General features: G+C 38.9%; 1 protein-coding gene and 1 non-coding gene across 15 annotated transcripts in view; both read left to right on the top strand.

Annotated features, from left to right (window-relative positions):
* The window catches only part of CNOT1 (CCR4-NOT transcription complex subunit 1), a 111,417-nt gene that overhangs the window by 67,730 nt on the left and 31,553 nt on the right, over nt 1–12,134 (top strand). For 4 of the 14 annotated variants that reach the window (XM_077986302.1, XM_015126307.3, XM_015126304.3 and 1 more), the window contains exons 17-24: nt 2,899–3,049; nt 4,584–4,785; nt 6,240–6,371; nt 7,344–7,468; nt 7,717–8,003; nt 9,391–9,469; nt 11,418–11,648; nt 11,955–12,095. In XM_077986302.1, the coding sequence (XP_077842428.1) occupies nt 2,899–3,049; nt 4,584–4,785; nt 6,240–6,371; nt 7,344–7,468; nt 7,717–8,003; nt 9,391–9,469; nt 11,418–11,648; nt 11,955–12,095 (1,348 nt within the window). Of the gene's footprint in view, nt 1–2,898; nt 3,050–4,583; nt 4,786–6,239; nt 6,387–7,343; nt 7,469–7,716; nt 8,004–9,390; nt 9,470–11,417; nt 11,649–11,954; nt 12,096–12,134 lie in introns of all 14 variants that reach the window. The other 10 variants (XM_077986300.1, XM_015126305.3, XM_015126302.3 and 7 more) reach the window with 3 other exon arrangements.
* Nucleotides 3,330–3,465, top strand: LOC114674507 (small nucleolar RNA SNORA50). The gene has a single exon (XR_003725660.1). It is a non-coding gene; the product is annotated as a small nucleolar RNA SNORA50 (small nucleolar RNA).

Here is a 12,134-nt window from a genome sequence, read left to right as displayed (position 1 = left end):
ATTTGAAGGCAATTATAACACAGTGGTATTTGTATATTTAAACAGAAAAGGTACAGCAAAATATGATATTAGAATTTGTGGGACAACCATTATATATGTGGTCCCATATACCATTTTGTTGACTGAAATGTCATTATATGGTACGGGACTGTATTTTTCTTCCTGGCTTCAATGGACATAAAACAACTTGTTTATTTCATTTGTTTCTATGTTCAAACTATTGTTATTTTGCTGGCACAAGTAAAAATTTTCATAGATTTTTCTCTTATCGATTTAATGTAATACAGGCTTATTCAGTACTGTTAGCACCCTAGTCTTTTTGTTTTTTTTTTTCCTCCAAATGTGAAACCACTTTCTTTTCTGAGTGATCACTTTTACTTCTTAATGCCACTAGTAACATTCTGAATTTAGGTGGGAAGATTTAAGACTAAGTTCATGTACAGCTGCTACTGCTTTTTTTTGTTGTTTAAGACAGAGTCTCTCACTGTCGCCCAGGCTTGAGTGCAGTGGTGTGATCTCGGGTCACTGCAACCTCCGCCTCCCAGGTTCAAGCAATTCTCCTGCTTCAGCCTCCCGAGTAGCTGGGATTACAGGCACCTGCCACCACACCTGGCTAATTTTTTGTATTTTTAGTAAAGAAGGGATTTCACTGTGTTGGCCCGGCTGGTCTCAAACTCCTGACCTTGTGATCCACCCATCTCTGTCTCCCGAAGTGCTGGGATTACAGGCATGAGCCACCGTGCCTTGCCCTTTTTTTTTTTTAATTAATTTTTTTAGAGACAGGGTCTTCTTTCTCTAAGACTGGAGTGCATTGATGTGATCATAGCTCACTACAGCCTTGAAATCCTGGGCTCAAGCACTCCTCCCGCCTCAGCCTCCCAAGTGGTTAGGACTACCGTCATGTACCAACACACCTGGCTAATTTTGAAAATTTTTTGTAGAGATGAATTCTTGCTGTGTTCACAGGCTGGTCTTGACGCTCCTTCCTCAAGTGATCCTCCCACTACCACCTTCCTCCCAAAGTGCTAGGATTATAGGTGTAAGCCACCTCCACCTCCCAGCTATCATGTAGAGCTTCTGTTTTTTTTTTTGATATGGAGTCTCACACTCTGTTGCCCAGGCTGGAGTATAGTAGTGCAATCTCGGCTCCCGGGTTCAAGCAATTCTCCTGCCTCAGTCTCCTGAGTAGCTGGGATTAGAGGTGCCTGCCACTCGCCCGGCTGATTTTTGTAATTTTAGTAGAGATGGAGTTTCACCATGTTGGCCAGGCTGGTCTCGAGCTTCTGACCTCAGGTGATCCGCCTGCCTTAGCCTCCCAAAGTGCTAGGATTATAGGCATGAGCCACCGCTCATGATCCAAGTAGAGCTTCTAAATACAAAGGACCCCATGGTTGTATGAGGCAATACAGACTGAGTATCCCTTCTTGGAAATGCTTGGGATCAGAAGTGTTTTGGGTTTTGGGTTAAAAAAATTTTTTTTTAACCATTTGCATTATACTTGCTTAATATACACCTTCAGTTCAAAAATCCAAACTCCAAAATGCTCCAATGAGCATTTCCTTTAAACATTGGCATTCAAAAAGTTTTAGATTTTGTAGTGTTTGGGATTCAGATTTTCGGATTTGGGATGCTCAACCTGTGATAGCAACCTAAGATAGGAAAATTGGTTTAACTGTCAAGTAAACATTTACCCTACTTGACATTTGTTTTAGAGGTCAGTCGCTTCTTCATGTGCTTGTTAAAGGTAATGACTGTGCATGGTGTTTTTGTCTATAAGTACATATATTATCTTAGACTGTGATATACTAGTATAAAAATTGCATGCCTGTTTGCTTTGATATGTTTGGGTTTGGGCATAATTTTTGACAAAGTGGTTGAAGCTATGGAATGTTTCTTGGAGAATTTTAAAATATTTTGGTTGTACTGTGTACTAGTTCATTTCAGAAGTGCAAATTAGTTTCAAGAGAAAGCCAGCACTCAGAAAATTCTAGTGATGAGTGACAAGTGCAGAGGGATAGGATGTGGCAGAAATTTGGCTACATGTTCCAGCAAGTTTTCTTTCCCCTTTCCCTTTACTTCTCATCTCTTACCCAGGCTGAAATGCTGTGGTGCTCATTGCAGCCTCGAACTCCTGCACTCTATCAATCCTCCCAACTCAGCCTCCCAAGTAGCTGGGAGTACAGGCGCTTGCCACGAGACCAGGCTCACTTTTGTTTTGTTTTGTTTTGGAGACGGAATCTTGCTCTGTCACCCAGGCTGGAGTGCAGTGGCGTGATCTCGGTTCACTGCAGTCTCTGCCTCCCAGGTTCAAGTGATTCTTCTGCCTCAGCCTCCTGAGTAGCTGGAACTACAGGCGTGCACCACCATGCCTGGCTAATTTTTGTGTTTTTAGTAGAGATGGGATTTCACCATGTTAGCCAGACTGGTCTTGAACTCCTGACCTTAGGCAAACCGCCCACCTTGGCCTCCCAAAGTGCTGGGATTACAGGCGTGAGCCATTACGCCCAGCCTCGACTTTTTAATACTTATTTAATATTTGTAGACATGGGATCTTGCTATCTTGCCCAAGGTTGGCCTCAAACTCCTGGCTCAAGCAATCCTTCCACCTCAGTCTTTCAAAGCAATGGGACTACAGGTATGAGCCACTGTGCCCGGCCTCAACAAAGTTTATTTATTAGAAAATCAAATTGGTACTCAGGAGGCTGAGGCAGAAGAATCGCCTGAACCCTGCGGGGCAGAGGTTGCAGTGAACTGATACCGTGCCACTGCACTCCAGTCTGGGTGACAGAGTGAGACTCCATCTCAAAAAGAAACAAAAAAAATAAAAATCAGATTGGTTTACTTACATGTTCTGGGGAATAGGAACTGATTTTTTTTACTTTTTCCCCTCTATTTTAGGAGTGTTTCTCAGGAGCTATCGGAAACTATCCTCACCATGGTAGCCAATTGCAGTAATGTTATGAATAAGGCCAGACAACCACCACCTGGAGTTATGCCAAAAGGCCGTCCTCCTAGTGCTAGCAGCTTAGATGCCATTTCTCCTGTTCAGGTAAATGAGTGCTACATTCGATACATCTTCATTTGCCATAGATTTGGAATAGAATAAGCTTCTATGTCTTTAATAAATTGTCTGAATTTGTTACATTTTAGATAACTGCATGTCTAGCATCCACTTATTTTAAAGGAGATATGTAAATAGGCATTGTAGTTAAGAATAGATTTTATCATCAAATAGAACGTGACGCTAAGAGGAAATATACAAACAACTTATTTAGGTAAATGAAGAGGGTTTCTTTTTAAAATATGAATTACATAGACTCTTGAGACCTAAGCACTGCCTTTGAACCTGATGTGTCTTGTTTGTAGCTTCACGGGCCAAGCAACAGTGCTAGAGCATAACGACTTGTTATAACTGGGGCTCTTCAGCTCTCAACTGAACTGCTCTTTTAAAAACAAGGTACATTTAAGTTACTCCCTGACATCAACCACCCCCTTCTCTCTGGGAGCAACATATTGCGCTTCTATTTTCAGATGCATTGAATGGCATATTGGGTTTTAAGGAAAGAAAGAGGCTAAAACTTAGTGATTCAGTGGCTACTTCCCTATAAAAGGCATTTGCTTGTCACATTCTATAGCCATGAAGGTATGAAGTAGTGCCACAAACTTAAGCCTGGAAGTGCAGTTATTAGATATTTTAAAAATACATATTTTGGTGAATAACATACCTTGTTTTTGTTTTCAAAATTGGAGCTGATCTTCCCCCACCTCCAAAATCCCCAAATTTTGACTAAATTTATTTTGACTGGGAGATTTGTTTCTAATTTCTAATATTTCTATTTATGTTGAAACTTAAATTTAGCTTGAGAGATTGTTTTAAAGTGACTTATTGGAATTTGTGAGGATTTATTAATGTAACTGTCCCATGTCACCACTAAAAGTTTAGGGCAGTTCATCTTAAGTGTTGTTCATTAGATTTTATAGCCCTTTTTATGGCTCTGTTATAGGTTGAGCATCCTTAATCTGTAAATCTAGAATGCTCCAAAATCAAACTTTTGGAGCACTGACATGACACACCACAAGTAGAAAATTCCATACCTAATCTGATGTTATGTGTTGAGTCAGAACATAGTCATAGTTTTGTTTCACGCACAAAATGCTTAAAAAAATATTTTATAAGATTACATTCTGGTTATGTGTATATAGGTATATGTGAAACAAGTGAATTTCATGCTTTGACATGGGTCCCCTCCCCATGATGGGATTGTTATGATACCTGGTTATGTGTGCGCAAATATTCCAAAATCCAACATTGAAAACTTTTCTGGTCCCAAGTATTTTCGATAAGGGATTCTCAACCTGAACTTTGTCAAAGGCAAACTCTTTAAACCTATTCCATATGTGACACAGTAAGAAAAGTGACTGACACGCTTGACTTGATAACTGGGATTTAAGTATCATTGTGATTGAGTGGGTGTAATAGTTTGCTTTTTAAGAGTATGAAGAGCTGTTGTTAAAGACTGCTTTATGTGTGTCTGCCTTTCCTCGAAGTATGTTTAATACATTTTTATAATGTTTTTCTTTAGATTGACCCTCTTGCTGGAATGACATCTCTTAGTATAGGTGGTTCAGCTGCCCCTCACACCCAGAGTATGCAGGGTTTTCCTCCAAATTTGGGTTCTGCATTCAGTACCCCTCAGTCACCAGCAAAAGCATTTCCACCCCTTTCAACCCCCAATCAAACCACTGCATTCAGTGGTATTGGAGGACTTTCATCACAGCTTCCAGGTAAGGGGGAGGCAAATGAGAGCGTGGATTATTCATAAGTTTCATTATGCCTTACTGTTTCGTAAGGGGTTTGGAGTCACTATGACAAGGAAAGCTGTTTAAATGAAATTGTGAAAGCTCCTTCAGTATCCAAAGTTAGGAAAAGAAAAACAGATTATATTCCATTCAGTCTAATTGGAGGAAAGAATTAGGATATTTGTAGTTGTAAAGTTAATTGAATTATTTAGTAAGGATTTTGTGTTAACATGATAATATAAGTGGTAACATGTATGTTAATCACTTTCTAAAGGGCTTAGATCAAGAACTAACAGCTTTATGAATTCAGGTTGGTATAATAAAGTTAGAAACTATTGTACATATCAGGTTCAGGCATATGTTCTGCCTGCCTTATTGCATTTCACCAACCTTGAAGATGATAGGACATCCTAAAAACATTTTAAGGTTTTTTTTTTTTTTTTGCGGGGGACGGGGTTTCGCTCTTGTTGCCCAGGCTGGAGTGCAGTGGCGCTATTTCGGCTCACTGCAACCTCAGCCTCCCAGGTTTAAGCGATTCTCCTGCCTCACCTCCTGAGTAGCTGGGATTACAGGCACCGGCCACCATGGCTTGCTAGTTTTTTGTATTTTTAGTAGAGACAGGGTTTCACCATGTTGGCCAGGCTCGTCTCAAATTCCTGACCTCAGGTGATCCACCCACCTTGGCCCCCCAAAGTGCTGGAATTACAGACGTGAGCCACCGCACCTGGCCACGTTTTCAGTTTTTTTCCCAGATACCGTGGCATGTAACTTCACATTGAAGTAAAAGCTACATTTTTTTGGTGGTTGTGGTTGTTTGTTACCTACATCTTCTTAGCCCCCTGTACCTGTTATGTTGACACTGTAAGTTCGGGCACTAAAACCTAAGGACTTCAGTGTTATCATTGACTCTGATCTAGTTAACATTGCTGCTCTGTGCTTCTGGCTTTTATGATTAATTCATTTAAATAAACGTTACTGAACTTACTAAGGCCTTCCTAGCAAAGCTCTAATTACTGTAAGATTCCGTTTGTCAGAGTTGAGAGGAATAAAGAAGTTTTGAGACTCATGGTAACTTTAAAAGATGGTATCATGAAATTATCTGATTTGAATAATTGAGAAAAGCTAGCCACCTCCTTATTTTAACTACCTTGGGTATGGGAGTATGTGCTTCGAGAATGTATACTTAATTTTTTGCACATTATCAAGAATATAAATAATTCCAGATGCTGAAGAAATTTGGATTATCTGTTGTTACTGCCTAGTTTGTAGGCTCTGTAAAATTGAATAGATGTAATAAGGGAATTAACAAAGGCTCTGACTTTTAAAGTAAGAGTTATTATGACTATTTTAAAAGTCAGTCTTATTAATACATCTGAGATGTTAATAAAATCAAGAATATGAATAATGATAGGATTTGTGGCTGCCTTCGTTCTCTCTAGTAGGTGGTCTTGGCACAGGCAGCCTGACTGGTATAGGAACTGGTGCTCTTGGACTCCCTGCAGTGAATAACGACCCTTTTGTACAGAGGAAATTGGGCACCTCTGGACTGAATCAGCCTACATTCCAGCAGAGTAAGATGAAACCTTGTAAGTGGTAGTGTTGTCTGTGATTGTGAAGTGTGACTGATAAAAATGTTTAGTTGTATGTCTCATTTGTGTTAGTAGGGCCATATGTTGATGTGCCTTCTAGACCAGTGGGAATAAATTCACAAATTTGAATTATTAAAATAAAAGTTAGAGATATCAATCCACTTTTGCTGTGGATTCCCAGAACAAAGTCATGGTTAGTAAGAGGCTGCATCCTGAGGGTGTTTGTCCTAAAAGTAAGAAATAGATAAGATAAAGAGAAATTAATATGTGGTAGATAAATGAATGTAACTCTTGTACTTAACCTAAACATGTGTTGAGTTTTTTTTAAAGCAAGTCAGGAGTGACAAGGAAAATTTCAGATTTCTGTTTCCAATTTTTGTTTCACCTCCTTAGTGATTTTTTATCCTAACTAAATTCATAGAAGTCATCTTTATAAATCCATAGGTATAATTGACTGAAGTCCTTGTCATTGGGACTGTGTAGTCATGACACGAGATTTGAAAGTATTCCAGCTGACTTGATAATGTTAGTGTGAAAGTCTTGTCTGAATGTTATGTTTTGTAGCATGCTTTGTGTTTACATCAGTCTTTCATGCACATGCATGATAATTATATGTTAAATGTGATTTTTATTATAAAGTGATAAAGATTTGTTAACTTAATGAGGTTGTATTAAGGGTAAGTGCATTATGAGTTTGAACCAAGTTAACTTTTGTGTTGTAATGAGTCCTGATGAAGATAATACTAATGTAGAATTATGGAAGGCACTTTGTTAAGGATCTTTTATGTCTACCCTAGAACACGTTAATACTGAAACTTGACCACTTAATACCCTTTTCAGTTTTTTTATATTTCCCTTAAAGTTAGAACTGCAATAGTCTCTGGCTGTCTGTGTTTTATGGGGAAGTGGAAGAAGGGCTTAAATACCCACTGATGCCTTTTTTGTTTCCAACAGCGGACTTGTCTCAGGTGTGGCCAGAGGCAAACCAGCACTTTAGTAAAGAGATAGATGATGAAGCAAACAGCTATTTTCAGCGAATATATAATCATCCACCACATCCAACCATGTCTGTTGATGAGGTGAGTGTCTAGGATGATCCGATTATTTATTGTTTAAGCCAGTCTTAAATAAATGTCCTTTTCAGTGTTTTTAGAAATCCAGCTCAAAGTGCTCTGATATAGCAATGTGTGTTTTGAAACCTTAATATTTGTCTCAAGCTCTTTTGGTAAATATTCTACTTAACAGTCTTTTGTCAAGGATATTTGAGAAAGGCACTTAGTAATTGTTTCCTTTATGTGTGCGTTGTTTTTTTGTCTTGCTTTTCCAGGTATTAGAAATGCTGCAGAGATTTAAAGACTCTACTATAAAGAGGGAACGAGAAGTGTTTAACTGTATGCTAAGGAACTTGTTTGAAGAATATCGTTTTTTTCCCCAGTATCCTGATAAAGAGTTACATATAACAGCCTGCCTGTTTGGTGGTATAATTGAGAAAGGACTGGTCACTTACATGGCACTAGGTCTGGCTCTACGATATGTTCTTGAAGCCTTACGCAAGCCTTTTGGATCCAAAATGTATTATTTTGGGATTGCTGCACTAGATAGATTTAAAAACAGGTAAGTGGATAGGTTTCCTATGAAGTGTCTCTTCCCTGACCCCACAGACAGGGTCTTAACTCTTACCCAGGCTGGAGTGCAGTGGCACGATCTTGGCTCACTGCAGCCTTGACCTCGCGGGCTCAAGTGATTCTCTCACTTCAGCCTCCTGAGTAGCTGGGACCACAGGTGCATACCACTATGCCCAGCCTTTTGTATTTTTTGTACAGACAGAGTTTCACCATGTTACTCAATCTGTTCTTAAACTCCCGCCTCGGTCTCTGAAAGTTCTGGGATTATGGTGTGAGCCACTGTGCCTGGCCTGAAGCTTTTTTTTTTTTTTTTTATTTGACATGGGGTCTTGCTCTGTTGCCCAGGCTGGAGTGCAGTGGTGCGATCTGGGCTCACTGCAACCTCTACCTCCGGAGTTCAAGCGATTCTCCTGCCTCAACCTCCCGAGTAGCTGGGATTAGAGACGCGTGCCACTGCACCCAGCTAATTTTTGTATTTTTAGTAGAGACAGGGTTCCATCATGTTGGCCAGGCTTGAACTCCTGATGTCAGGTGATCCATCTGCCTCGGCCTCCCAGAGTGCTGGGATTGTAGGTGTGAGCCACTGGGCCTGGCTAAAGCTTCTCTTTTTAAAAATAAGTGGTAGGAAAACTAAAATGAGAGCAGAGGTTTTTGGTTGGATATTTATGAGGTATACTTTGTACAGTAGAAGTCTTCCCTTTTAGGTGTATAGTTCTTTGAATTTTGGCAAATTTATGTAGTTCTGTAACTCCCACCACAATCAAGATACAGAATATTTTGGAACTCCTGAATTCAAGTGATTGTCCTGCCGCGGCCTCCCAAAGTGATGGGATTATAGGCATAAATCAGCATGCCCGGCTGATGCAGAATATTTTCATCATCTCCCAAGAGGTTTCCTTGTTCCCCTTTGTAGTTAGTCCCCTTCCCTGACTCGCAATCTCTGATAATCTCTAAAGTTTTTCTAGAATGTCATTTACACGGAGTCATAGAAATATGTAGTTTTTTGAGATTTATGTTACTACATGTTTCAGTAGTCTTTGTGTAGTATTCTATATGAGTTGACTACAAATTATTTTTCCATTCGTATGTAGGTGAAAATTTGAATTGTTTCCAGATAAGTGGCTCATTTTAATCTATTTTTAAGTAAAATATAGCCTTTAAAAATCAAAGGTAGTGTCTTTTCTGATGTAAATCCAGTGAAAATCATCAGTATTTTCTCCTTCTACTTTTGTTTTCTTCCCTTTGACATTTTCTTCAAATAAGTTATTCATAGGTAAGATGGAGAAAATGACCTAGATTAGCATTTGGACAAAAACATTTTGTTAGTGCTGCTTCTGTTCTGACACGAAATGATGGCAGAATGATTTTGTTGGCAGATTGAAGGACTATCCCCAGTATTGTCAGCATTTGGCTTCTATCAGTCACTTTATGCAATTTCCACATCATTTACAGGAGGTAAGTGCCCTCTGTACCTAAAACCCAAATAGCTGTGTAGTATTTGGAGGGTTTAATATTTTGGCTTTTTTTGTAGACTTGATGGTAGTGGCATTAAGATTTCTTAATAATTGGCATGACATAGGTATACGTATTAGTTGAGGTTGTTCATTTTGTGGCCTTACAAGAGAACATGAAAAAATAATCATTCTTGGATTATCTTTTCTAAGTAGCAGGCTTACTTCAAAAACTTTTTACTCATTCTTTTAACCTGATAATGGAGTTGAAGAATAAACAGTTCTACTAAGAGAATCTTTATCTTAGGTAAAGTACAGACACCCTGCCTCATTCTAAAAGGGGATTGGAGTGGGAATCTTGTGTGTAAAAATGTGAAATTTTTATGAGTTAATATGAGCCAAAGCTGTTACGCATAAGACTTAGATCATGTTTATTAAAAATAAAGGCTTCTTAACACTTCCTTAGATTCCTTTGAGGTGTGGTTTTTGTTTTGTTTTTGTTTTTGTTTTGAGATGGAATCTTGCTCTGTCGCCCAGGCTGGAGTGAGACAATCTTGGCTCACTGCAACATCTTCCTCCCGGGTTCAAGTGATTCTCCCATCTCAGCTTCCTGAGTAGCTGCGATTACAGGCGCCTGCCATCATGCCCGGCTAATTTTTGTCTTTTTGTAGAGACGAAGTTTCACCCTGTTGACCAGGCTGGTCTTGAACTCCTGACCTCAGGTGATCTGCCCACCTCCGCCCTGCAGAGTGCTGGGATTACAGGTGTAAACCACCGCACCCGCCTGAGATGCTTATTTAAAAGGAGTCAGTCCCTGGGAAAATAGACCTAGGGAATATACATTTTAAAAACCATTTTATATGATCGTTATTTTTACTGAAATTTGAGAAGCTTGTTGCAGTGACTGATTTTAGGTTAATTGGTAAGCATTATCTATACCTTTGTCTTGGTTTTGGTCAACATCAGTTTACATAGAACAGGGAAGTTGGTTAATTGACTATTTTTAACATGCAGTAGACAACTTTATAAGATCTTATTTTAAGAAATCAGGATGATCAGAATTTGAACCTACTTGATATTCTGTATTTTAATTTAGTTCAGTGCTCCCTACCTCATCCTTCTAGATTTATTAGGAGGGCAGGGTTATTGTAATGACTTAATCTCTGGGAATGTGGAGTATATTCATTCAAGTGAGTGGACTGAGACAAATTAAGAGACAGGAATATGGAGCTTGAAAGACTTGGAGAAAGAGTGAGTTAGCAGGAGAGCGATCACTCAAAACTAGTCCCTAGCACCCACTGTATGTAGCAAGATAGCCAGAGAGAGAGGAGAGAGAGAGAGCATCACTTTCTGTACTTTGTCAGCATAAAGGGCTATACTTTCTTCTGAGACTCTTTCCTACTTTAGAAATGTCCCTCTAAAAAGAAAACTGTTGTATACATAATTGGTAGGTTTAGTTCTGCTAGGTAAGGACTGTTGAAATAGCTTCAGGATCCTTATGTCAGCACTCTAAATTGTGTGGGGATGGGCTCTGTATTTTTTTGTAATAGCTTTATTGAGATAATAACTCATACTACCACGGTTTTTGTTTTTTAAGACCTTTGGTTTCTCATTGCTGCCTAATTAGAAAAGAGATGAGTTTACTGTATGAATTATTAAGACTTTTAAAGTTTGCATTTTTTAAGGAGTTTAAAGGCATTTATATGCAGTATCTGGGGCTGCTGCTTTAGAAGTTGTTTTGCTGTAGTTCTCTCATAAATACTAAGATTTTATCGCTGAAGGAGTTCATGGAATCTACTTACGTACTAGTGCCAGGGTATGGGGCAAAGAGTATGGAGCTAGATGAACCAAAAAAGCATTCATGCATGTTTTTTACCCTCTCAGAAAAGAGGGACATATAATCCAGACTTAGCAATTAAGGTTAACTGTTTTTCCTCTCCCTACCCTTTTAGTATATTGAGTATGGACAGCAGTCTAGAGATCCTCCTGTGAAAATGCAAGGCTCTATCACAACCCCTGGAAGTATTGCACTGGCTCAGGCCCAGGCTCAGGCCCAGGTTCCAGCAAAAGCTCCTCTTGCTGGTCAAGTTAGCACTATGGTTACCACCTCAACAACCACCACTGTTGCTAAAACGGTTACAGTCACCAGGCCAACTGGAGTCAGCTTTAAGAAAGATGTGCCAGTAAGTAAATCTGTCTTTTTTCTCTTCTAGGATTTATGATTATATCACTAGTGAACATGTATTAGAATTTTATCATAACATGCCTACCAAAAAAGATATAAAAGACCAACATTTCTTCCTTTGTATCTCCCATCCTTATATTTCCCAGAGGCAAACATTATTAATAGTTCACTATTCTTGCCCACGTTTCTAATATACAATCATACCATGTGTATTTTTTAACACTAAGTCTGTATACATTATTGTACTTTTTTCAGAGAAGTACTTCAACTTATTTGCTTTATGTACTTTATTTTTTTTTTTTAGCCTTCTATTAATACTACAAATATAGATACGTTGCTTGTAGCCACAGATCAAACTGAGAGAATTGTGGAGCCCCCGGAAAATATCCAGGAGAAAATTGCTTTTATTTTCAATAATCTCTCACAGTCAAATATGACACAAAAGGTGAGCATGCTGTCATAGTTTATAAATTCCTTCTCTTTT

Source organism: Macaca mulatta, chromosome 20 (genome assembly GCF_049350105.2).
Source record: "Macaca mulatta isolate MMU2019108-1 chromosome 20, T2T-MMU8v2.0, whole genome shotgun sequence".
NCBI classification, from domain to species: domain Eukaryota; kingdom Metazoa; phylum Chordata; class Mammalia; order Primates; family Cercopithecidae; genus Macaca; species Macaca mulatta.
Note: the sequence above shows the minus strand (reverse complement) of the source record. Positions and strands in the feature narration are given on the sequence as shown.